Consider the following 27,997-nt stretch of genomic DNA (forward strand, 5'->3'; position numbering starts at 1 on the left):
AAAATGGCAGTTCCCCTGTTCACGTTTTTGCTCACAGGTCAGTGTTGCCCTATCCAGTATGGTGGGGAAGCGAGCCCCAAAAAAGGGACGGGATGCTCTAACACTGCTCTCATCCCCCAGGACTGTGCTTTATGTGGCAAGAAATCCCTTTCCAGATGGATTTTTTAGAAGCGGGCTGCTAGTGGGCCCTCAGCTCTGAGAAAAATTACGGCTAGTTTCTCTGCCCTTTGTCTGGTTGCCACTGTGGGTTCCCTGCACAACTTGACCTCTGCTCACTGGCCTTATTTCTGTGTTGAGACAACGTATGAACCCCGATGCATTATGGTTATGGGAAGGTGAGAGGGGCAGAGGAGGGCCCTCTTATGTGATTCTACCCACTGGCCTGACCATGAAGCTCATCGAAGGCTCTCTAAGGCGCGCACTCTTCTACTTTTGACGCTGGTTACAAGAAGCAGTTCGCACGAGCCTCGTGCCCCAGTACCTCCGTCTAGAGAATCCTTAGGGAAATTTACTAGATTTAGTTTTATAAAACTTTGAATCAGTTTAGCTCTCAAATCATAAATTCTTCAGATGATGTTAGTTTACATTCAAGTTGCTTAAATTCTTAAATTTTAAAGTTGCATTACTCATTAAATCTGGATTTGTTCTTAATTCTAAACTAAATTTTAGTTCACAAATAAATTTAGTCTATTTCTTAATGAACTGAGTTGTTAGATTAGATTTATCCCTAATTTATTAAGAATCAAGGTTTAATCAAATCTTTAAATTATTTAAATTCTTAATACTAGAAATGGAATCACTCAGTTAAATTCTGACTGATTTAATCTCAGTTTGCTGAGTTGAAATTAAGTTTGAGAACTAATTAATTCCTAATACACCTAAAAATTGCAAAAAAAAAAAAAAGTGCACCTAAATTTATAAACCATAATTTATAGTCTACAAAAATGCATAAACATTTCAAAACTTCACCCCTTAACCTAAAGGAGCTGAGCTTGAACTCCTGGCCGGCCCAGGAAAGAGAGCGTAAAGATTCTCTACCCTGCAGTGTGTGTGTGAGCTGTGAAGTATGCCAGAGGCAAGTCAATCATATGTGCCATCCTCAAGTTTGCACTTGTTTCTATTCACTCAATATTGGACTTATAATGTCACTATGGTAAAAATATAAAAGGGGAAGATGAACTTGTTTAATTTGGTTTTACATGCTCTTATTTCAGGCACATTTAATCAAATTGATTTTAATTAACTGAACAATAACTATTTGGATTTTATATCATACAAAGAACTCACTACAGACCTCGAGCTATTGTGCTCATCAGCCAACTCTTTCAGAAATTTCAGTTTCCAAAAGGAAGCTAAAGATTCAAGCTACAATCACCTTGTCAGTGCGCAAGGTTTGAAGAACAGTGAGAGACGGAAACTGCATCTCGTAGGTGTGAAGTTTTTCGAAAAACCCCAATAATTACAAGGCGCTTGCTTTTATATCTGGTCCCGTCATGTCAGCACAGCAGATATCAGTGGTAGTGCTTTTACCAGACAAAACCAGTTCAAAAGTTCAAATATGTTCATGACATTCATCGGACTACAGGTGTCAGTACATCGTGAGCCGCCTGCTCTACACACACAGGAAGTTCTAACCACAAGCTCTTGTCTATGTTGGAAAGTATCTCTCCTGTGACCTAGAAACATTAAAATTTTATAAAAATCACATTTTTCCTCAATTCTAACACCTTATCTGTTGTCTGCTATGCTGCAAGCAACAAGTACATAAGAAATATCCAAAACAATCAAACCAAATTCAGATCATTAATCAACAAACATGTTTCTCCACACACACAAAGCTCTGATAGATCCCTCCTATACCTGATAGTTTCAAAAATGTGAAAATGATGATAAATCCTTATAAAAGTTAAACCCAGTAAACTGTACACTCTTGAGAAGCAGGATTCATAAAAACAGTCAACTGCAGTTTGAGTATTTAAGAATAAATGGACTGGTGTATATGTGGGTCACAGGTCATGAGCGTAAGTTTGTGTGTGTGTTTGAATATGTGTGTGTGCATATGCTTATGTGTTCATGTGGATAAGAATTTAGGATGTTTTGTTAGATATCTGATGGATGTATGAGTGTGATAGGGTGCTATATAGAATATAGGTCAGGAGCAGATTACTGTAGATGTAAAATATAAGAAGTATATCTAATATTTGAGACCAAAATAACACTATCTTGTACAGGCACTTTGCCTGACTAACAACCTTGATGGAATCCATTTCTAAAACACTCTCAAATATGTACAGTGGTGGACAAAGTACTCAACCCCAGTACTTGAGTCAAAGTATAGATACTCCTGGTCAAATATTACTCAACTACAAGTGAAAGTTGCTCAGTCAAAATTTTACTTGAGTTAAAGTACTAGAGTACTTGGTTTTAAAAATACTTAAGTATTCAGAAGTACACGTTTATAAAAAATACTTCAAAAGTACAAATTACAAAGTACATTTTCTAATATCAGTACATGCTGTATTGTTTTCATGATGCATTTACAGAAGCTTGTAACTCTCTGAAACCATCTACTGATGCACTGATGCTTGTAGAACCACTCTGCTACACAAAGTCTATAGAAACACCTTTAAAAACTTCAGCATAGAAATACAATCAAAACCAAAAAGGACAGCTGTTGTCATTTTCTGATGTAACTATTAAAATCACTGCATAAAATTAGTCAACTGTAAGGATTTCTCAAACTCTGTTAAATAACTGAGATTTCTTTCTGTCTTCAGAGGCAGTATATATACATGAATTATGTGGTATTTTTCATCCTGATAAAAACAATCCAACGTTAAAAGCTACCTGGAATAATGAGTAATTATAATAACATCTTGAGATTTAATTTTGTCTTTGTCCTGCTGTCACCATTACTGCTTTTTGTTTGAATGAAAGAGGGAGAGTTTGCTTGTTCTTGTTACAGAGCGCCTGGACGTATTTCTGCTTTTACATCAGTCCCATTTGAGAGGAGCTACTGTGATTGTTTTCTTGTGTTTTGTGAGGAACACAGCATGTGACCAATTGCATTTTAGAAAAGAAAAAACAGCAACAGCTGACTTCAACGATGCGCTCAGTCAAAAAGTAACAACAACCTTCCTAGAAATGTAGTGGAGTCAAAAGTACAATATTTGTTTTTGAAATGTAGTGGAGTGAAAGTACTCAAGTAAATACAGATACTCAAAAAATGTACTTAAGTACAGTACTCAAGTAAATGTACTTCGTTACTGTCCACCACTGAATATGTAACAATATGATCAATCATTTCAAATTATATTAATATGCAAAAGCTGATTAAGTAAATGAGCATATAATAAAATTACTGAATAAATATAAAAATAATTGAAGACATAACACAGATAATGATTTGTACAGACACCAGGGGCAATTTGGTTAAGATACATACATACATACATACATACATACATACATATATGTATATGTATATGTATATGTATACATATATGTATATATATATATATATATATATATATATATATATATATATATATATATATATATATATATATATATATATATATAGGTTGTGGCTGGTGGAAAATTAACTGAAACTCTGAAGTCTGAGTGCAAGCAAATGCAGCAAGAGATCAAGAGATAATGTTGCAACATTTACTATCAAAAGAGACATTTTTGGCCAAAAAAGATCTGTTGAGAGCAGAAGCCAGTTTAGACTAGCCACTGGCGAAAATTTAAAGGAAGAAGTGCTGAGCTGCAGACATGCTAAAAAGACATGTATTTGGAAAACGTTTGCAGATTTGGACCTAAAACAATTGACTGATTTTGAATGACACATTCAGGTAATTCTATTCAATACTTTACTCGTATTCCACAATAATGTCATATTTATAGTTAAAATATCTTCATTTGGGATTTTTTTCCTCAGCAAATATTGATATATGTAATTATTTGCTGTTAAATCGGCATATATACTTTTTTTTGCCACCCCTTAAAGTCTTCTTGCCACTCTCTTGCCGCCCCATAATTATTTCTCTAGATCCACCCCTGACAGACACAGTTATTATATGTGTGTCTTTTCAATATCAATTGCACAACTTTCAACTCTCTTAACAGCAGCAATGTTGACAGATGACCCAAAAGCCAAGGCAGTGTATATATATATGTGTGTGTGTGTGTGTGTGTGTGTGTGTGTGTGTGTGTGTGTATTTGTGTATAGGGTAAACAGTGTAGGAATGGAAGAGCTCAACAAAGGGCCTATAGTTGATTCTGGATAAAACTTTTGTATTTGGAGTCTGTTTTAACATGAGGACCAAAGACAAACACACAATATGTTTCTTAAATAAAAGTGAAATGTATTTTGTAAATCCTGGCTGGATTCTATAATGCAACAAAATCTCCAGTGCAGTCTACATGTGAGACAAAGATGTCAGGACAGCAGTATTTGCTTGCATGTGTGTACTACTTCCAAAAACCCCATTCCTTTTAGGACAGCAATATACACATTTAGGGAAAAAAAGATTGTTTAAAAGAAAGCAGTTTGTCTTTTCTGTCATGGCTGAAGATGTCCTTGTTTTCTCTGGATTAACCAAATAAAACAATAATTGCATAATAATAACACAGTATACAAGATTACTTCATGTATTCCGATACAGTTATATTATAGATAAAGATAATTAGATAATTACCTGTTAAAAAAATCGGTAAAAAAAAAAAATAGGAAAAAAATAAGTAAAAGAGTCAGTAACCTAATCCAAGCATTTTTGTTTTCACTGAGACAAGAGTAGTGTTGAGATGTGAAGGTAAATGGTACTAAATCATCTTTATTTTAAAGTTGTTAATAATCCCCACTTGTACTAAATGTGACTATAATATGATTATGCCTTATTTTTTGTAATGGCATACAGTCACTTTTTTGTATCCTAATTTCATAATCCCTTCACATGCAATCTGGAATTCCCTGAGCCTGATTTGAACTATTTCATGCAAAAACATCCAATTTTTATAAACCAGTGATCTGGACAATGCACATAAATTCATAAAGTCATGCTAAACCACAAAGGAAAACTTATGATTTGCTTATTTTGTATGAACATGTACATTTTATCTGCCAACTAACTGAGGATGTTTTAACAAGAGTTCTTGGGCCTGTACATGGCATTATTAGATATATTTTATGACATATGTCACAGGTGCTTTATTCTATCATTCCAATAGATTCCATGGCCATACTGACACGAAGCAGAACAAAAACACAGCTGTTCCTAATTATACAAATTAAGGTTGTATTTGGTTTCGTGTAGAGACTTTCCAGTGAGCCAGCATGCAAAATAGCAGCACCCTGACTACTGGAATGGAACAGAACATTAATTAGTATAATTAGTAACACCTTGTCCTGCTAGTTCATGTCAAAACTGCTGCTGTGAAAAATGTCTATTTTTCATGACTTTATCAATCAATTTGTTTATAACGGCTTCATGTCATTGTTTAACAATTTTATGCCTGTTTTTGCTTTTTAAAAAATGCAATGGGCTCCTTGAGTTTATGTTTGGGTCCTAATTTGGAGTATCACACACCATTACACACATTTCCTCGTGTGCTCTGTTTATTTTCGTTTTACACCATTTGCAGTTCACTATGACTCATAAGTTTTTCCTACAGATGTCATTTATTACCCAACTAATAGTGCTGAAGAAAGAAATAAGTTCTCATTTTGCTGTGGTAGTTGCTCCTTACATTTTCTTCTTTATTCTTGGTGTTCTCAGGGACCCCAGTGGGAGTCCTTCACGTTAACTGACGGTTAATAAAAACAAGGATTAGAGAACAAAGTATATCAGTTTTGTACATCTATGTATGACTAAAATCAGACTGTCAAGCGTACAAAATGTGACTTTGTCTGAGTGTTTTTTTTTTTTTTTTTTTTTTGCATCGACTGCACAATTACGTCACTGCGTCATCGCCAGTGAATGTTTGCGTCGGGACGGGGGCACGGAACTGCTGTAGGGTCGACGAATAATTGGAGATGAAGGAGAAAAATGGAAATGAAGCAGCGGTTTTAGGGGTGTAGCGGCAATTCAGCGGCAGCAGGGTTATTCGTAGGCTCACTTTAAAGTGAATGTTATATGAGGACTCGCGGAGGAAGGGCTTTTATCGCGGTAAGGTAGCGAATGTAGGGAGTGTTGGGGAGGGCTGTAGCTGCTGGGGTTTTTTTGGAGAGGGAAAACAACATGGCTGCTGTGGAGCTCGAATGGATCCCAGAAACACTGTACAACACCGCTATCTCGGCTGTGGTGGACAACTACAGCCGGTCAAGAAGGGACATACGCTCGCTCCCAGAAAATATACAGTTCGATGTCTATTATAAGGTAAGACTTAGCAGCCAAGAGGCTCAGGTATATGTGGCAGCCACTAGACTGTACCAGTTCGTGTAATCAGCTGCTAACGTTGCTGCTAACGTTAGCTAAATTACGGTAACCTTACGCCTGCTTTTGAAGACGAAAAACGGTTTGGAGTGTAGCTAAACACACGTTAGCTTCCCCAGCATCACATTTTCTTCTAATTCAAAGCAGCCGGTGTGTTATATCTGTATAATGAATGTTTGTTGAATACCGCAAACGGCATTGATCCTACAGCTAATTACATCAGTGACCATGTAAATGAATAGTGTCAGTGTTGTCATGTAAACTAACAAGGTCTTTGTGAGTCTATTGTTGTCAATAATCTCTTCTGACCCAGTTTATCTAAAGAAGCCTGTATTATGCAGGCAAACATACTTGTTTCAACAGATCTAAGCTTTTTGAAGCTTTCAGCTGTCAGTTTGTCAAACACACCAGATGCACAACAGTGATATGTTGAAGTACTGTAACTTTGAAACAGTAGTTTTTGTTCTTTACAACATAAATTTAAATGCCACATTGAAATCAATCCCACTCTTGAGCCATATGCTGGATTTTAGATGCATTAAGGTCATGAATACTGCTTCTTTTCAGAAGTGGTTGGTAGTGGTCGACCAATATGGATTTTTCAGTGACTGATGTTGATATTTAGAGAGCAGGATGGCCAATGGCTGATGTATAATGCTGATATCAAAAGATAGAAAAAATCATATACAGTATCATTCATATTACAATCTAAGATACATGGTTATTTTTTCCAGTAACTTGTTGTTTAAGATGGAATTTGTATTAATTAAAAAAAGAAAAAAGAAAAATACATTGAGTTATACTGTAGATTTCAGAATATGACAGATATTTAAGGTAGTGTCAGATACAGTATGTGAGAATTCATCTCATTCAGCATCATTTTTAACTCAACGGGTGCCAGTTTTTGGTTAGATTTGCTGTCAGGAGGACAGGAGACACTTGTCAGCATTTAGAAGAGACTTCGATAATTGAGGACACTTAGGCAAATGTTTACAAGAGGATGCCAAGTTATACTACAGGGCTCCGCGATAACTTTTTCACCACCTTCCCAACTCAAAAGGGGAACTTTAATATTATTTCATGGTAGTCACACTGACAAGAGTGTATACAGTTGTGTTTACGGACGTTTTTTTGTTTATCTGCCTTGTGAGTGCAGGCATTGTACGATTGCAAATCATCTCAAAATGCCAGATAATTGCCCAGATTAATTAGTCTACCACTAGTGTTTAGATAGATTTTCCTCCGTAACCAGAAATTAAAACACACTTATTTTATTGTTTTCCTAAGTATTTTTTCACGTGTCAGTTCAAGTTTATGTCAATGTAATGTTAAAGGCACAAGTTTTGCATGGAGACCCAAATACTGTGTTGTGAAAAAATATTGAAAATCTTTATCATACATAGTTCTAATTATAATGACATTTCACAAATAATGCACACCAAAGGTGGGCAAAAACAGAAAAATGTATGAGAAAACAGCAGAACAATGATGTACTGTAGTACTGCACAGATGATCTGGCCTAAAAATCCTGCTTTCCAGATAAAAGAAAACACATTTGTTTGATACAGACTTTAATCAGTATCACATCATCATGATTTCAATGTTAGTTTGTTTTTTTGAGTGAACATGAAAATTGTGATGCGAAGTGAATCATTTCCACTAATCTTATCGCATATCGCAAATTGCATTTAGCAGTTTCAGTCAAAATAATTTGTGCAGCTCTACATGAAAGGAAGGGTGAGGCCAGGTGTTTAAAATCTGGAAGCTCACCGCAAGATGCCACTGGTACTTGAATGTATCAAAAAAAGGCGTTTATCAGCTAAGAACACCATCACCCATAAGCATATTGAGCCATTAGTTTGTGTAATAAAGACGTAGGACCTGAGTAACAGCATCACCACACTCTCAATTTGAGTACATGTCTGTGAAGTGTAAAAATCCCTTTGCTTCTAAGAAAATGTGACCCAGATCTAGACTGTAGGAAGATGGAACATTCTTAACTGACGTAGAGCCAATAATCGTCAAGAAGTGTGTGTGAAATGGGGAGCTGTGGATGTCACCCACTGTGGGACAGGTTGAACTTGCAGTAATCCAGATGACATCGAAGTATCTTTCTGACCTAAAACCATTGGTACTGTGCTATGATGGGGCTATTCAGCAACGCAGGATTTTGTTGGCAACCACAAAAAAAAGATATTTTCCAGTGTTGATTGAATTAAATATTGTACCGCACAGACCACTGGAGGGCATCATCACATTCTCACTGTTCTCCACACATTTTTACAGAGGTCAAAGAGAGATTCTAGTACGTTGGATGTATACCTGCATTCATTAATAAGTGATAGAACCCAATGTAAAATCAGCAGTTCTTGTTTGATATACTTCTGTGTGTATGCCCAGTTAAAGCAGTGATGATGATATGAGAGAAAATGAAAAGTGAAGTCATCCCATGGAAAAGTAATCTGGCCCTGTTTCATACTTTTAAGAGACTTTATATGTTAGTGAATGTTAGGTCCCTTAGCTCGTGATGGGAAAAGGGAAGGAACATAAAACCAGTTGTAATTGGTAAAGTTAAAGTGATTTATTTGCACCGGCAGTTAAAGAGACAAGTGCACAAAAAAGACGCAGGTAACGCCCCGCGTAGCTGGAGGCCAATCACGGGCTGGAGTTCACACACTGCAATATACAAACAGAACTACACGGCAAAAGGGTTAAGCACGGGGGGTGGAAATGGTGGTGGTTGTAACAGTGGAATTTTAGGCAACAGTGGAAACTTTAATTAATTGATTATTTACTATGAAAGCCTTTGATTTTTTAAAATATGAACCTTGGTTAAACCAGTAATCTTTTATGTGGAGAGCTGATGGGGAGTCCAATCATATGCAATGATATTTTTGTTCAAGACTTGAAATTCCAGGCCTGGGCGATACAGCTGAGCTGGTACAAACTCCACAATAGTGAAGTTTCACTCCAGCCGATATCTATAATTATTGATGGTGTAGGGTGTGTGTAAAGTGAAAGCTGCTAAGGTAAGATAAGATGACTAAAAATCACAACATTTTTGATCAGATATGTCCATGTTGCTACAATGCTGTAAGAATTACTATTGATGCTTTCACCAAATATTACAACCAATGAGATTTTTTAGTGCAATGTTCATATGATGACTAAGTGGGTAAAGACAAATAATAAAACGGCTAGAATAGTAACAGTAAGTTCAGAACATAACATCACTTTACTGTAACACAGTCTTTAAAACCAACACTTATAACATAACACAACATAACGATATCCAAAATCTATCACAATATTACATCTCATGTCACGATATGATATAATATTGATATAAAGCCTGGAAGAAGCCCATGAAGACCTCTCACTTGGCTTAAAATACCCAAGCAGATATTGTTGAGAAGAAGCAGACATCCTGGAGGTGCATTTAAATGTTTTGTTAGGTGCTATATGCTACCTTCGCTTAGACCCCTTTCATACAGGCAACCTATGTATGATGAGCTCCACTAAACATGTTTTTAACCTACATTTGACTCATTTGTGTAGGACAGCTGTCATCAATGTTCTTTGAAATTGAATCAAAGCTGCATCTGTAATGCAATATAGGTCACATATATAGAATTACATTACAGAAATTGAATACCAACCGAAGTTCAGTCTTGTTTTAATTCCAGATTTCACCCACTCACAATATCATACACTCTTACTTACTCTCACTATGCCTCTTCATCTTTTTCAAACTAGCAGGGTAGTCAGCTACAAATTTGTAATTAAAATACCAATAACACCCAGAAGAACAGCAGAATTACCACCTATGATAAGAACTACTGTTCACCAAAGCCAAGTATAGTCCGCCATGTGTTCTGCTCTGGTTAACAGGAGGCTTGTGAAAACAAGTTTGATTTACATTGATTGCCAAAGTAAATTTGATTTGTTTCATCTGCCTTGAAACCAGAATGAGTTTTTGCAACCAATGTGAAGAAAGGACTATTTCTTGGCCATTGTTGTCTTTAATGAATGATATTAAGTAGGTAGAACAAAGCTGAAACAGACATAACCAATCACTCAAGAATTTGCCCTCAACTCTACATCTAATAAAAGTACTTTCCAACTGAGATTCTTCAGCTGTTTGTTTGTGTTTCTTTAATTAAGGAATACATTCTCTGAAGAAGAAGTGTGTTTGCATTTCAGGTGTTATGGCATAGTGCCAGTCCACATCTTTTAAGCTAAGTGTTTCCCTTTTAATTGTCAGTCAATCAATATGTGTTCTATAGCATTTATGCACACTGTGTACATGATGTGCTAATGTTTTGCAAAGGTCTTCGGTTACACAGCTTATTTTTATGCAGTAATTAGGGCTGCACAATTAAGTACAATTGCAGTAACATCGCAGTATGGCCAGGTACAATATCCAAAACGCAGAACCAGGTCCAAATCACAATTTTTTCCGGATAAAAGATCTGTTTGGTACAGATCTCAATAAATATCACATTATCTACAATGCAAAGCTGATCATTTCCACTAATCGTATTGCATATCACAAATCTAGTCAAAACAGTCGCAGTATGATTTTTTTAACAAGATCATACAGCCCTATTTGGAAGGGAGGGTGAGTCGAAGTGTTTACAGTCTGCAAGCTCATCACTAGATGCCACTAAATCCTGCACACTGGTCTTTAAACGTATTAAAACAAATATTTAACAACTAAAAACGCCATCAACCATAAGCACATTGAGCCATGAATTTGTGTAATAAAGATTTAGGACCTCAGTAACATCAACGCCAGATTTGAGCATAGCATGTGAAGTGTAAAAATCCCTTTGCCTTTAAGTAAATGTGATCCAGATCTAGGCTGCAGTAAGCTGGGTTACTGTACATTCACACTGTTCTCCACGCATTTTTACAGAGGTCAAAGAGAGATTCTACTCTGATTGTATGCCTGCATTCATTAATAAGTGATAGAACGCAATGTAAAAATTTAGTTACATACTAGCTACATACTAGTATGTGCATGCCCAGTCAAAGCAATGCCAATGATCTATAGAGAATATGTGAAAATAAAAAGTAAAAAGTCATCCCATGGAAAAGCAATCAGGCCCTGTGTCATCATTTTAGGAGGAGACTTTAAATGTCACTGAAATTTTGGGCCACAGTGGGAGACTTTGTTAAATTAATTGATTATTTACCGTGAAAGTTCTGGTTTTCATTTGATTTTTTAAATATGAATCTTGGTTAAACCAGTAATCCTTCATGTGAAGAGCTATCAGGGATCACAATAACAGTTATATTTTTGTTCAAGACTGGAAATTCCAGTTTGTGGCAATATGATAAAGCCCATGAAGACCTCTCACTTGGCTTGAAATACCCTAGCAGATATTGTTGAGTATAAGCAGGCAGCCTTGTCTTTGCTGTTAAGCCCAGTGTTTTCCCTATAATTATACAGGCCTGGTGGGCCATCAGGCCAGTGTTTTCTTTTCATTCCAAAAATAATGCTAAGTATCCATATTGGAAATCAGTGTATGGGTTTGATCTGCATTTCATGCACACGTGTTCATGATGTGCTAATATTTTGCAAAGGTCATCGGTTACACAGCTTATTTTTATGCACTAAATACAGCTTGTCATCCTCTCCTTGTGATCACTCTGAAGTAATGAATATACTGAACAAACAAAAGATTGAACAAAATTTAAATGGAAATAAAGGCGAGTCAGAATAAAGGCTCAGCTTTCTTCAGACAGCGAGTCGGAATAAAAGTGCAGTACTCCCAACTTGAACAGGCTTTGTAAAAGGGGCCGCTGTTGACATTGTCATATGCCAGTTCAGCGTTAGAAAAACTTGTTTTCGTCTCTTGCCACCAACACTCACAGGCAGATGACCACTACACAACAGCCTTGATAAATTAGCTGCTTGTGGGCCAGTGTGACTTGAGTTTGTCTCTGACTTTGCCCAGAGGAAGCGATTTCTCATGTAATCACACAGCACTCAGACATTTGGTGAGGTTTCACCCAATAACTGGCAGTGTCCCCCATAGACCCCACTGAATATAACAACTTCCAGCTCAGCGCACTTTGATGACAGGCTAGACATCAGCAACTTTTTTTTGTTTCCACTCCTAAGTGGCAGACAGTCATTTCTGTAAAGCATCTCTTAAAACACAGTTGCAATAGAAACTAACAAATAGCATTGTAGTCACAGATGGGACATTCTGTACCCTTCTGTTGAGCTGTTCTGTCCCTTCCTGCACCTTATTATTCAGATCTATTATAGACTCAACATTGTGTGCTCCAAATGGATGAGTTGACATCTGTATTATTGTGAGTGATTTTCTGAGCTCACCTTATCCCTGTACCTCTGTGTGTCTTTCAGCTTTACCAGCAGGGCCGGCTCTGCCAGCTTGGAGGAGAGTTCTGTGAGCTGGAGGTGTTCGCTAAAGTGCTACGGGCTTCAGACAAAAGGTAAGAACACAATGGGACAAAGCTGTGCCCGAAACCGCACACCATCCACACTGACCCATCAGTTGTCTAACAAAATGGCTCTAGAGACTGACTGTGGTCCCTCAAGCAGATGGTTATCAGAGCAGTTTATGCTGTGGGCCAGTGTTTCTCAAACTTTTTTTGTGGGGACCCACTTTTTTAAAAGGACAAAACTTACAACCCAATTCATAATGGGCCTCATCAATACATCTTGGGAAGAGTTAATGTGTGCATAGATGAACATTCCTGACCATTTTACTGCCATTTCTGCATCACCTTATATTGCATAAGGTGTTATGGAACACATACAAATTTTAATTAACTTATAAATGAGAAACAGTCTGTCTCATTGTTTTCATTTCCTCTCATCTCAAAAACAATATATGACATTTTAACCTGCTTCATAAATGAGACAAAATAAGTGGCAGAATTAACACACTCATTTTGTCTCATCAATAATAAAATATAGACATCTTAAATGCTTTATAAAAGGTGTACTGCAGATATAAATCTTAAATTTGTAGCCTTTATCCCATAATCTTTTGTTTATTCAGTGACCCAAATAAAATCTCCTGTGACTTACCTGTGGGTCATGACCAGTCTCTGGACTTGACTGCTGAAGGCTATATGCTGAAAGCTGTGTTCATTGAATAGTGCAAACGATTGCATATTATTTGCTTTACCAAAGCGTAACCATCCTTACCAAATGTATCTAATGAAGCAACTCTTATTGTAGTGTATTTTAGAGCTGCAACCTGTCAATTAATTGAAGTCATGCCCCTTCCAGTGTGCCCCAGGGGACCTAAATTTGGAAAAAATATGAACTGTAGTCTATGGTGAGAGACAAATTATATTTTGATTCCATTTGAACTGTGTCATGAATTATACAAATGTTGTTAGTTGGGTAGCTAGGTTTGTCATAGTTTAATTTTGTGTAAACCTGCTTAGTGAACTACATCTTGTCTCACGCAATATACATCATCAACATCAACCTCACTGCCATTTGTGACACTAACGTATCTGCAGTGTTTTATTCAGCGACTTCTGGTCCTTTTATCAGTCGTGAAGAGATAGAAAGAGTAAGACCCACTTTTGTGTGACCACAATACAGTAAGAAAACACAGGCATCATTGCTTCAGTGGCTAACTTTAGCCTTTGGGGGGAGAAAATCATGACATTACTAACGTGACTTCTGGGTGTGGTGTCTCTCTAATTACGTTTCTTCACAGTTTGATACTTCAGCAGTTTCATGACAAACTGTTAGTTTCTTGACTTGAAAAATTATCTTTTAAATTGACTAAAATCATGTGTGATTTGTGGCACATGGTGGTCCACCGGAAGAGGCATGACTTTGGCACTCTGTAGTTTTCCAGACATTGCTTTGTAAGTGACGTTGCTACGTCTGCTCTTTTCTGAGACTTCACTCTGCTCTGCTTGTGTCTGTCCCTACAGATATGTGATTAGAGATCACGACACAAAGACAAACAGAGGCAGCCTTGTTTACTTCATAGATAAAATGGCAGGCAATCCTTAAACAACATATGAGTTAAAATGCAAAAGAACATTCATTGTGTCTTGGAGAAGAATATAGGAATGGGTTTAGAATGATAACTGGATGCATTTAGATATAGTCATAGTTGGATTTGTTGTAAGTATCCAACAAAGTCTGATAAGTCATGACTGTTTGATAAAGGGACCAATAATTATCGGAAACAGTCACTTGAAAGTCACGATCAAAGCCATTAACATTGACTGTGTGGCAGGAAGGGTATGAAAAATTGTAATCTGAAAAGAAATCGGTCACTAAAACTATTGGACATGTGGCTGAGTAGAAAGCACATTCCACTGTGACATGTAGTGGAGACGAAGTATTAAGTCTCATCAAATGGAAGCATCAGTACTTCAAACACTGCTTGAGTGAATTTACTTTACATGTTACAACAAAAATTTTAATCAAGGCCAGTGAAAGTTTTGGTCAGGACAGTGGCAAAAATGTTGTTGGACCATGCTGATGATGAACAGAAAATGAATTGGTAGCTATTTTGAAAATCAAATAATGTCTCTTTTTTTCTGGCAAACATTTCCTGGTTTTATCCTCTCAAATGTTGCACTTTGATGCTTTGTCTTCCATGACATTAAACTAGATATCTTTGGGTCTGGACTGTTGGTTGGACAAAACGAGATGTTTGAGGATAATGCCACACAGTGTGATAAATTGTAGTGGGAATTTTTCTATTTTCTTTCCATAATAGGGCTGCACAATTAATTGTAATGGCACTAAAATTGCAATATGGCCAAGTGCAATACCCAAATTGCAGAACCAAAAATTGCAAATGTTTTTGAAAAAGAAAAAATGTGTGCGAAAACAGCATTATAATGAAGTACTGTAGTGCTGCATAGATGACCTGGCCTAAAAATCTTGTTCTCCAGATGAGAGACAGACCCTAACAAATATCACATCACCATTTTTTTTTCAGTGATAAAACAGAGCATTTCCACTAATTGAATCGCATATCGCAACTGCCGTCTCAGGCAAAATAATCACTATATGACTTTTTTACTAAATCGTGCATCCCTACTTCATAATGAAAATAATGGTTAGTTGCCTCCCTATTATATTAATGATGGCATTTGGCAGAATAAATTCATAAATTCAAGTTATTGTGCAGAACTTTCTAATTGTGTTCTATTTGACCCAGAGTGTCACTCATTTACTGTTTTGACCTGTTCTGAATTAGCTGCCTGCTTTGTATTCCTTCTCCTCCTGCTGGGACCTGTTGAGTTACAGAGTGTCTTTTTCTTCTCATTTCCTTCAGTTTAACGTAATATGACATTCTGCTGCCGATTTCACTTCACTTCACTTTTGCTGAAAAAGATGAGTTAAAAGTCACAGAAGACAAACACAACCCTGGTATTAAAGAGCTGGGTGAAAGCCCTGTGCACAACAAAGTCCCCTTTAGGTCGAAGTATATTGCTGTTCTTTCTATAATGTTATCTGCATGGTGTATGTTGTTGCTTTCAGCTGACAGTGATAGGATTAATGACAGTTCAATAGCAGTCCTCATGACCATTGTCATTCACTGATTAGCCAGATGTTTTGATGGCTGTTAGTACTACTGGTGCCTTTTTCTTAGTAAAGGCTGAAATGTAACAAACTCTAAATTAATCATTACCGATTTGTTCTGCCATGCACTGATATGATCCTTTCCTTTATCTCTCCCACTGCAGACACCTCTTGCACCACTGCTTTCAGGCCCTAATGGATCACGGTGTGAAAGTGGCCTCAGTTCTGGCAAACTCCTTCAGCCGCCGCTGCTCCTACATCGCGGAGTCTGACGCCCACGTCAAAGAGAAGGCCATCCAGTTTGGCTTTGTGCTGGGTAAATGGCGGGGTAGGGGGCGGAGGATTTTACATGGACCCTCTGAGATAGTCTGTGTGAAACAGGAATAGAGAAACAATGGGTGAATAAGTCATTACTCGCACTGATGTTATCATAGCTGTAGCTGATAGGAACAAGACTAGGTTGGAAACCTAGTGTAAGGCTGGACCATGCATGGCCAGTGTGCTCTTCTGGACATAATTGAGGCCTGTCCACACTTTGCTGGAATGCTTTGTTTATGTTTGATGCAGTTCCTTAAAATTGAGGAGCTGTATGGCAAATGTGCAGGCATGTTTAGTCTTTTGTCAACACCTGTTGACACCTGTTTACTTTTTGGTTCTTCACAGAATGGGTCATTTGTATGTAGGGCTGGATATCATTCAAACATTTTCAATGCTGCTGCTCATGCATTGGCTGAACAATAGTTTTACTGATACCAAATCCATTTTAACAAAAGGAAACTTACATTACACATTACTGTAAAATTAGTCACTGTAAAGGAATGACAAGGTGGCAAAAAAATAACAAAACAAAACAAAACAGTGATCCTGTCTCTAGGTGTAACGTAGTGTTTTTCCTGTATGCCTCTACAAAGTGTTACATTAGAAAGTCGGTCGCCAGCATTGTTAGATTCTAGTACAAGCATGCCCCATACTTAATATCTCACGCTGGTGAGATTTACTCCATGGCTATTGCAATTTGGTGTTGATTGACAGGGCATTTTTCGATACTCAGTAGTATTGAAACAGTTCAGTTGATGCCATGGAAGTATTGAAGTTCCTTACCCAGCCCTATTTGAACCCCCCTGGTGTTTCGTAGAATGCTGCAACAGATTAATAGATAAACACAGCTTTGCTGTAGTTCAGCAAAGCAACACAACATGTTTTAGGAAAAAATGAAGATTGTTTTTGTTTACACAAGGAATGTAGAACATGATTTTTATTTTCTGTTCTTGAAGATGTCTTATGGATGTTGAGAGCTCACAATCTCATTATTGTTTGTGTTTTTGTGATATGTTCCATCAAAATGAGCCTGATGTCGCAATGGTCTTTTTTTGTATACTGGCACATTTTTGTGTGGTCATGCAGAGGCCTCAAGATGTGTTTCTGGGTCAAAGTGACTCTGGATGATGGAGCAGGTTACATTTAATGAGTGACTTCTTTTCTCAGTGTTTCAAGAAATGAAATTAGCTCACATATGTATCAGACAAATTTGAGTTAGTGTTGGTTGTTGTGTGTCTTAGTTGTGTTATGTGTTGAGTCTTCTTGTGAGTATGAAAGTTATGAATATGTATTGATATATTTTCTGTGATTGGAATATTGTTCAAATATTAAATTCTAGTGAAGAGTTTCTCTCCCTTTAACAAATACCTGTCAGATTAGACACAGTAAGATGTGTTGTTCACACACATAGATTTCACTGAGATTGATTTTGAACAGAGCATGTGGATCATATGTTTTATAAATACACATCCATACATAAACCAACAGGTGATACTGAATCTACCTCCTCTCTGATTTGGGGACAGATGGACTAATTTGATGTTTTTGATTCTAGGTGGCTTCCTGTCTGATGCGGGCTGGTATGGAGATGCAGAGAAAGTGTTTCTGTCGTGCCTGCAGCTGTGCACGCTCCACAGTGAGGTCCTCCACTGCTTCCGGGCTGTGGAGTGCTGCGTCAGGTAAGTCTGAAAACCTGTGGACATTCAGTACGGTTACATTAACTAAGACTTCCTTTCAAAGACCCTTTGTTGAATGTGTAAATTAGTTTACTTTCCCAGTATCCTCCGGGATCCCTTTCTTAGTTTTACCTGAAATAAAGCAGGCTCTTTTTTCTTTTTTTTCCCACAAAACATTTTTGTCCAGACAACTGTGTAACTGCAGTTGCTACACTGTTTTTCTGTCACTGAAAGGCATCAGGTTTTGGTTGCCAGAGTTGATAAAATAGATTCCATTGTTCACAGATCCTGTGTCATTAATAATGTAGAGGATAATTTCAAGAAGGATTCTGTAGTCTTTTGTACATGCAAACTTCGAACAATCTCCTGAAATTCAGGTCAGGATATTATTTGTATTTAATAATAATAACTTAATAATAACTTCATTTGTATAGCACTTTTCATACAAAAAGAATTGTAGCACAAAGTGCCCTTTGCCCTTTCATACATGCAGCAATCAACAAAAGGAGTTTGTGTTGTCACATGTTGGAAATACTCCATATAGTTGAGGCAAGGAGGAGGACTCATCTGTAATGATGACGGTTTTAGCTGTGATATCAACACAAACCGGGTCTCAAAATGACTATAAACCATAAAACTAACAGTGATAGAGACAGAGGGCAGTGTGCCTGGCAGACAGGAGAGACGCTCTGTGGTGTATTGTGATTTTATAGCTGAACTATGAGCAGGATGCACACTTTTACATTCTCTGACTGTGTGGAAATGTTTTCACATCAGAGATGATGGAGGAAAATGTTAAATGATGTAAAAATGAGGCTGATATTGATTGGAAGATAGTCTGTATGAAAATGAAACCATCAGCAAAATCAAACATTTAAGCAGAAAAGAGTTTGAAGCAGCCACACACCACACAACGTCATCAACACACCCACACACTCATTGTGAATCTTCCAGGCAGTGACCTGCTCTATTCGCACTTCTCCTATGGCCCCTACAGACTTTGGATTAAGGAGCTGGCAGGGTAAAATAAGTTTACTGTCCAGTCCAGCTGAGTCAGACGTTTACGTTCACACATGCAGCTCCTCTGGATAGTGTCTCAATAAATGCAGAGTTGCAGTGCATGTGTGAAAGGGGCTCATGTCGCATACAGCTACACATCTCAGAACAGGTAGCTCAGCTTCACTTGTGGTAGCTCAGTTGGTAGAGTGTGTTGCACATGTGCTGAGACTGTAAGTCTTCTGCAGTCTCCATGGGTTAGATACCAGCCTGTGCTCCTCTGCTTTCCTGTCCTTGTTTGAGCTGTCCTGTCAATTACAAACATAAAAGACCAAAAAGAAATCCTGATTATTAATGACAGAATAAAAATTATATTATGTTCTCTCTTTTACTTCACTGCCCTTTGTTGTTTCTGCAGTCCAGCGGATTTCAGCAAATTTCAAATTCTTCACTAATTAATATCAACAAATTGTCACATCGCAGACATTTTCCCCCTACTTCCAAATTGTAAGTAGAGAGTCAGCGTCAGTTTGCCACTCTGCATCTCTAATACTAAACTATGATAAGTGCCAAAACAGCCAGCCGTTTAACAGTGACAGGAAATTAAGTAATGACAGTTTTGATAATCAGTTAACACTATCAGGAAAAAATAGGTTAATGACTGACAAAGTGTCAGAAGCAGTACCAACATTTGTTTGAATAAAAACAGTTTATGTTGCTGCTGCTTTATTTTCTGTAAACGCATACTGTAAATATGACAGTGAGCACTATGTAATAATATGACAACAGTAATGACTAAATCTGTATTTATGTCCACATCTTGCAATTAAATTGGATAAACACCTGAGATTGTTATGAAGTTTTCCTGTCTTGCCTCCGCAGGCTGCTTCATGTCCGCAATGGCAACTGTAAGTACCACCTGGGGGAGGAGACCTTCAAGCTTGCTCAGTCTTACATGGACAAACTAGCCAAACATGGCCACCAGGCCAACAAGGCAGCGCTGTATGGTGAGCTTTGTGCCTTGCTCTTCGCCAAAAGCCACTATGATGAGGTACGTGTGTCTGAACCCCAGTGACAGAGAAAAGTTTTGTTATTTTTTGTTAGATTTTAAATATTATAGATGTTAAAGACCTCCCTCCAGTGAAAATCCTGATTTGAAGCCCTGTTAACATGCCAGTGTGGTATTTTTCATGTTACAAGACATATCAGACTGTAACCCCGGGGTGCAGATTTTGGGCTTCAGTCTAAGTTTTATGGTAAAACCCATCTGTTTTGGGGCAAAATTTTCAAAAGAATTTCTGGAAAATAACTGTTTACTCTGGAAGTTTGGCAGGGGTATTCTGATTTTTAAACAAACTGCACCCATTTCTGTTGGATTTTCTGATCCTTTCATAATGCATGAAAGTTCACCATCTCTCGTTTTGGTTATTTTCCCTATGAATTGATTAGTTGTTTGGTCCAATGTCAAAAAATGGTGACAAATGTTGATCAGTGTTTCCCTCAAATGTCTTGTTTTGCCCACAACTCAAATCTATTCAGTTTACTGTCAGAAAGGAGTAAATAACACAGAAAATATTCACATTTAAGAAGCTGAAAACAGAGAAAATTTACTTATTCCTTAGAAAATAGCTTAAACTGATTAATCCAATATCAGAATAGTTGGATATTAATTTAATAATCGATTCATTGATTAATTGTTGCAGCTCTACTGCCATTGTTTTCCAAATAGTCAAATTTAGCTAACAAAATATCAGTGAAGAGTTAAACGTGTCTTTCTTGCTGATTGTAGATATGGTGAGTCCCACATTGCAAGTTGACAGGATTTGTTCCTTTTGGATTTTACATATTAAGTCCAGGCTTTCGGAATTTGTTTTTTTCAGACTGTCTTTAGTACTTTGCAGTTTCAAATGCTCAGCCATGGATTTTTTTATTTGCCTCATGATAGCATATAAATAACATTATGGACATGTTAACAAGGTTACAAACTTGATTTTCATTGGACAGGGTCTTAATTCTTAAGTTTAAATCTGTTTTATAACATTGCACAGTTGTTGAGAATTACTCCAGACAAAGATGGATTAAGAATGGAATCTTTTTACTGCGTTTTCCAGGCATACAGGTGGTGTATAGAGGCTATGAAGGAAATTACTCCAGGGCTGCCTGTCAAAGTAGTGGTTGATGTCCTCCGGCAAGCCTCTAAGGTTAACTATGTTCATTTATCTTCAAGTTATTATTGGGTGTCTTTGATTCCATGAAGTTTGACTCATCTGTCTCCTTCAGGCCTGCGTGGTGAAGAGGGAGTTCAGAAAAGCAGAGCAGCTGATCAAACATGCAGTGTTTCTAGCAAGGTAACCTGCTGTGTCTCATAGGGACTCCACATTATTTTTATTCCTTTTGTTGTCATGAATTCTGATTGAATGTTTTATGTCTTACAGAGAACATTTTGGACACAAGCATCCCAAGTACTCCGACACACTGCTAGATTATGGATTTTACTTATTAAATGTAGACAACATATGCCAATCAGTTGCTATTTACCAGGTAAGCTTATGCTATATTTGATGTCCATGTTTTCATTAAAAATCAATGTGGTGTGGACTGAGTATCTAATTAAAGTCTTTCTTTCTGTGCTAATTCCAGACGGCGCTGGACATCCGACAGTCTGTGTTTGGGGGGAAGAACATCCATGTTGCCACAGCCCATGAAGACCTGGCCTACTCCTCATACGTGCACCAGTATAGCTCTGGGAAATTTGACAATGCTCTGTGAGTACAATGAACCTTACAAACTCACTATTCCTGGACCAGACAGCTAATTACATTAGACATGATTTTCCTTATAGATGAAGCACAAGACTATGACTCATACTGTGATGGCTTCTTCTTTTACTCTCTGTATTGGTATTTATGGTATATGGCTGCATGCTTTTGGTGTGTGCCATTTCATACATTAAAAAGCATTCATCATTTTACACATAGCAAAAGATGCTGGCAACATGGCAAGGAGCTGAGTGGAAAGCATTATTTGTGTATTTTGTTGATGCAGTGACAGGCTTTCCTGGATACAAAGGGCCTGATTCAAAATTGGGTAACGATGTGACCTTCTAAACAGCGTTCTTCAAGGAGAACACTTGACTTTCTCGGAAGTGTTTATCCCGAATAGCAGACAGTTTTGAGCCAAGTCTGAGTTGCGTGACATGTTTTGGTCAGCTGCTGTGTTTGTGTCCCTCAGATTCCACGCAGAACGTGCCATAGACATCATAACTCACATTCTGCCTGAGGACCATCTGCTGCTGGCCTCCTCCAAGAGAGTCAAAGGTAAGGAGAGTTTCCTGGAGACACTGGGCTTCTGCCCACTGTGTGCAGGGTACAGTTGAGAATATAAGCAGGCGCTCCATCTTAACTCAAGGACAATGGAATGTTGTTAAGGAAAATTCCACTATCCCTGTGCCTTACACATACTGTATCAATGGCAGATATTTTAACTGTAGAGACTCAAGTCTCTCTTTATAGTTATAGTTATAGTTATAGTTTTACAGTTCCAAGGTGTCCAAAGCAAAAGACAAATAGTTACAAAACTGTATGTAAAAGAAGCAAGTTATTGCTTTAAAAGTTCAGGTTTAGAGGAAGTATCATCAGCAATACATGAGTCACCCATTGAATGTCTCATTCCTGAGCATGCACTCAGTCCTTGAACTAACATCTCAACAGTTATATTTTTATGTAATGTTTTTAAGGTTTGTAGTTCCATTTCTTTCATACTAAATGGTTCCCTGACTGACTAATTCACTTTCACACCTGGTGGTCCTTTTCACACCTCCCTCATTTGGTTCAGTTAAAACCTACTGTGGTCCGTTTCTCCATTTATTCTGTGTCTTTGGGCTGGTGTGAAAGCTGTCAATCGAATCCTGATTATAGGTCAAAAGTTGTTTATACTGCTGTGCTTGTATCCTACTCTGTGTGTTTTTCAGACTAATACATCACAGACATTAAAAAATTTGGGTGAAGGGCAGATACGCTCCCTCCCACCCTTTCTTGCTGAATGAGGTTAAAAAAAAAATCCAGAGCTGTCTGTTTATTCTTTTCTTCACAACATTTCTTCAGATTCAGCTGGGTCCTGATGATTCACTGGTCATACAGTATAACAGTCTCTAAAACTGTCCAAACAGTGAGTTAGCTTTCAGTGTGTAAAACTTAATGTTTACTTCTCTTGATTTGTTTATAAAAAGTCAACGTGAACATGATGTGGACAGGAGCCTAAATGCAACAATGTTCAATTTTTTTCTTTTGGTCTAGACCAAATGAACTAAACTACAGGTGTGAAAACACCCAAAGTGACAAATTGGGACAAAACATGTTGAAATTGGTCCAGTATTGAGCAAGACTGCTGTAACAGTCAGCTGTGTAAAGGGCTGCAATGTAATTCCTTCTGGACAATTGTGTACCATCAAATTAAGTGCACTAAATGGCTTGTTATTCTAAGTGTCTGACATTATGAAAGAGATCACTACAGAGACAGACCTGTTTTAAAGAGTAAGATAAATGTTTTTAACCACAATAAGCTGTTTGCTTTCCTATGTTCAAACAATCACCAGCTCTGTTTTTTTTGTTTGAAATAAACTCTTAATTCACCATGTTAGATGTGAAAATATTCTGACTACACGCTGCTTCTCTAATGTCTGACCTCCACTTAAGATATTTTCATATCTACCACGATGAGTTAAGGGTTCATTTTGAACAAACAACTAGATTTGATGACTGTTTGAACAGTGGAAAGACAAACCAAGATGTTTTTGGTCAGTTTTGTTTGTGCTGAGTTTGAATGAGGATAACAATGATAAAATGACTGTTTCTGTAAACAGTCTGATGGGTTTGCCAAGTGCAATAAATCAGCTGTTACTGGTCAAACAAAATTCTCTTCAACAAAAAGGTCTCTGCAGGGATCCTTTACATAATGTTGTCAGACACTTAAAATAACAGTCTGAGTCTGTCAGTGGCACTTTAAGGGGTGTCCTTTCCAGTTGCTTGTAAGGATTACATTGTAGCCCACGTCACCAGCTGATGGTTGCAGTGTTCTCGCTCAACACTGGACCAGTTTCAAGAATCTTTGTCCACATTAGTCACTTGAACACAAAAACATGGGAAAATGAGGTCCAGCTTGAAAAATACCTCGGTTGCAGAAGTTACACTGAATTTTTCCTCTTTGAAAAGTTAAAAATGAAGTTATATTTATATTTGAGGGACTGTTTGTGACTTGAAGCTTATGGTGAGTTTCTCATTTGGTACCAAAACAAATGATATGGTGTTTTGGCTCCACTGGTGAATCCCGGCCACAAGTCTAACATGTACTTCATCTTCCACTCAGCTCTGATTCTGGAGGAAATCGCAATCGACTGCCACAATAAGGAGACAGAAGAGCGTCTCCTTCAGGAAGCTCACGACCTTCACCTCTCCTCACTTCAGCTGGCCAAGAAGGCCTTTGGAGAGTTCAACGTGCAGACAGCCAAACACTATGGCAACCTAGGACGACTCTATCAGTCCATGAGGAAGTTCAAGGTGGGTGAATCTATGTCTGTCTGTGTGTGTGTGTGTGTGTGTGTGTGTGTGTGTCCAGTGTAGCTGTTGCAAGATTGTCTGTGACCAACTGTCAAATTAAGATAACTCTAACTGAGGTAAGATGAAGCTAAAGGAGTGAAACTAGCTCAAAGCACCTTGTTAGTTGTGTCTTGGCATATGATGCAAAATGTCAGTGATCTTATGTGTTGTGTAAGAAATCCTAATCACACTGCTGCAATATCTCTATCTGTGTGTGTGTATGTGTGTCTGGTTTCTGGGTGTCCATGCAACCAGGAGGCAGAGGAGATGCACATCAAAGCCATCCAGATCAAGGAGCAGCTTCTGGGCCACGAAGACTATGAGGTGGCCCTGTCTGTGGGTCACCTGGCCTCCCTCTACAACTACGACATGAACCAGTATGAAGATGCAGAGAGGCTCTACCTGCGCTCCATCGCTATTGGTAAATGTACTACCTTTGTCCATGCCAGGATCCCGTACTGTAGAAATCATAACTCTTAAAGAGCAGGCTACTAACATGTTTTGATCCAATCGTACCAATAGTCATTCAGCAGAGGTTACCATGGTGATTTACACTGGTTAAAAGTAAGCCTCCTTCAATATATCAGACAGCCTGGGTAGAACCCTCTGATCTTTGTAATACAGGCCTGTGGTCACTCCAGTTTCTCGTGGACTGTAGAAAAAGTAGTTCTTGTGTGCTCCCAGAAGTGCTGCTCTAAAACTAATCTGAGTTCTGAGCTAAAGCTGGCAGCTGAGTTAGACTGATTTGATGCGACTTTCTCCTAATGGGTGAGAGCAGCTGTCATCATGTGCCACGACCACACCCAACTTTAGGTGAAAACAAGCCCTGTGCAAGGCGCCAGTCAGTTTGTCTCTCCTCATACTCAACTGGGTACTTCTGTTTGAGAGGGTGAAACTGGTTTGTTGTATCGCCCCCTCTTGCTGTTATAGCCTTATTACACTTTTTACATATCACTGAGGTTTATTGTGTGACTGCAACTAAGAATTATTTTCATTATGGATTAATCTGACCATCATTTTCTCAATTTTAATTAGTCCTGTCACAATCTTGTCAGTTGAAAAATAGATCCAAACCTGTGGAGCACATGGATGTTTGATGCGCTACATGTTTTGACCTATTTTCCACGTCTTTCCTGTATTGATTATTTTCATTATCGATTAATCTGTCAGTTATTTTTTCCAGTAATCAGTTAGTTTGTTTGGTCTGTAATATGTTGATCAAAGCCCAAGATGATGTCCTCAAATGTCTTGTTTTGTCCACAACTCAAAAGATTTTCAGTTTGCTATCAGAGAAGAGTAAAGAAACCAGAAGATATTCACATTGAAGAAGCTGAAATCAGAGAAATTGGACATTCTTTTTCTTAACTACTCAAATCAGTTTTAACTGATAATGAAAATCGTTTGCAATTAATTTAATGATTGTTACATAATTGATCAATCGTTACAACTCTAGTGTATTACACATCTAATCTTTTGTAATCTGCTTCCCTTTTTGAAACTTACTCCTCCACCATAATAATGTCATTATCACAATATAACTTGAACTATGAAAAAAAGAAACCTTAGGTAAGACAAAGAAAATCAGTAAGCTGGATCAGTTTTGAATTTTTGCACAATAAAAAGTGAGTGAAAAAATTAATGGATTATCAACATCATTGAGGACAGGGCTGCAACTACTGGTTGTTTTCATATTCACTAAGTCTGCTGCTTATTGTCTTGATTAGTCAGTTAGTCGTTTGTTCCATAAAATGTCAGAAAATGTTGAAAAATGTTGATCAGTGTTTCCCAAAGTCCAAAATGACTTCCTGAAAATCCTGAAATGTCTTGTTTTATCCACAAAGCAAAGATATTCAGTTTACTGTCAGAGAGGAGTAAAGAAACCAGAAAATGTTCACTGAAGTCAGAGAAATTGGACATTTTTTTCTTAAAAAAATGACTAATAGATTATCAAAATAGTTGGAGCTCTAGCTGACGATTAGTTTTTGGTCATTGAATGGACTAATCATCACAGCTCTAGAATGATTACTAACACAGTAACATGATGTCTCTGGTGTCCTCCCAGGTAAGAAGCTGTTTGGCGAGGGTTACAGCGGGCTGGAGTACGACTACCGAGGCCTGATCAAACTCTACAACTCAGTGGGGAACTACGAGAAGGTGTTTGAATACCACAACGTACTGTCCAACTGGAACCGTCTGAGGGACAGGCAGTTTGCCGTGGCAGACGCACTGGAGGACGTCAACACCACGCCCCAGCAGACCCAGGAGGTGGTACAAGCTTTCCTATTGGCTCAGAGCCTGGGCCCCACCCGTCCCTGTCTCGGCTGATGTTTTTTCTTTTTTCTTTTTTTTTTTTTTTTAAATGAGGGAAGAGAGAAAACAAAAGACACGTGGGCTTCAGCCTGGTGAGGAGGACACACAGTGAGCCCAGATGTGATGCTCAAGTTGCACACAGTTAATTAGTAATACACAGTAAAATTCAAGCATCACCGGCAAGTCAGCTGGCTTCAAAGTCACTGCATCTGCCAGTACACACACACACACACACACATACACACACACACACACACACACACACACACACACACACACACACACACACACACACACACACACACACACACACACACACACACACATTTAGTTGTGGAATTAAAAAAAAAAAAAAGTAGAGAAGACACCGTTATCAAACCTCATCAACACCCACACCAACCACCAAGATGCAACTCCAGAGTGGATGCAGCTTCACCCCACAGAGCAGACTGTTGCATTTCTCCAAGAGAAAGAGGACACAAGACTGAGGGGGCGAAAATATATTAAAAACAAAAAAAAAAACAACCTCAAACGTCCTGTAAGGATGACTAATGACCTCTCCTCTTCTTCTCTTGTCTTGCTCGCCTTTTTTCTTTTCAGTTTGGAATCTGCAAACATTTTTTTTTTTGCTTTTTGTATTTTGAACCAGTGTAGCTCTGAATGCCATGAGACTCATCACAGATCAAAAACCATGTTTCTCCAGGGCTATACATGACAGTGTGTGGACCCCACACAACACATCTGTGAAATCTGTGTTTCAACCCACATCCATCAGCATCATCACCTGGAGGAACCAGAGTCGGAAAATGTTGGATATTTTTGACACTTGTACAGTAAAATAATACTGCAGATTGTACACTTAAGTTTCAGTTGAAGGCTTTTATTTTTTTGTTTGCAAAGAAATGAAAATGGACCCTAAAGGCAACTTTTTGAACTGCTTGGTGGAGAGAGATTACAAACAGTGGAATGTGTTGAACCAGTGGGTATGTTGTTATACACATAACAGGCTTCACAGGTCTGGTTTTCAATTTATTTGATCATTTTTCCAGCGTAGTACTGACCTAGAATAATTAAAATGCCAATAATTTATATGCAAAAAGTGTATGTTTATGTAGC

At 37.9% G+C, this 27,997-nt stretch overlaps 1 protein-coding gene across 1 annotated transcript; it reads left to right on the forward strand.

Annotated features, from left to right (window-relative positions):
- The first annotated feature begins 5,763 nt into the window (after window positions 1-5,763).
- Window positions 5,764-27,980, forward strand: appbp2 (amyloid beta precursor protein (cytoplasmic tail) binding protein 2). The gene is made up of 13 exons (XM_084716809.1): window positions 5,764-6,380; window positions 12,817-12,905; window positions 16,152-16,303; window positions 17,861-17,984; window positions 19,860-20,028; window positions 21,089-21,178; window positions 21,258-21,325; window positions 21,413-21,518; window positions 21,618-21,742; window positions 22,209-22,294; window positions 24,342-24,532; window positions 24,827-24,992; window positions 26,634-27,980. Exons 1-13 carry the CDS (start codon window positions 6,243-6,245, stop codon window positions 26,894-26,896), a joined length of 1,767 nt encoding a protein of 588 aa, XP_084572935.1. The 5' UTR covers window positions 5,764-6,242; the 3' UTR covers window positions 26,897-27,980.
- The last annotated feature ends 17 nt before the right edge of the window (window positions 27,981-27,997 follow it).

The sequence above is a fragment of the Lutjanus erythropterus genome, chromosome 4 (assembly GCF_056507025.1).
Source record: "Lutjanus erythropterus isolate fLutEry1 chromosome 4, fLutEry1.hap2, whole genome shotgun sequence".
Classification (NCBI taxonomy): Eukaryota; Metazoa; Chordata; class Actinopteri; order Lutjaniformes; family Lutjanidae; genus Lutjanus; species Lutjanus erythropterus.

Excerpts from the sequence above, each read along its gene's own strand:
- appbp2 (XM_084716809.1), top strand. The coding sequence starts at position 6,243 with ATGGCTGCTGTGGAGCTCGAATGGATCCCAGAAACACTGTACAACACC. Across the intron at positions 6,381-12,816 it reads AGTTCGATGTCTATTATAAG|CTTTACCAGCAGGGCCGGCT; the intron begins GTAAGACTTAGC and ends TGTGTCTTTCAG. Across the intron at positions 21,326-21,412 it reads CATGCAGTGTTTCTAGCAAG|AGAACATTTTGGACACAAGC; the intron begins GTAACCTGCTGT and ends TATGTCTTACAG.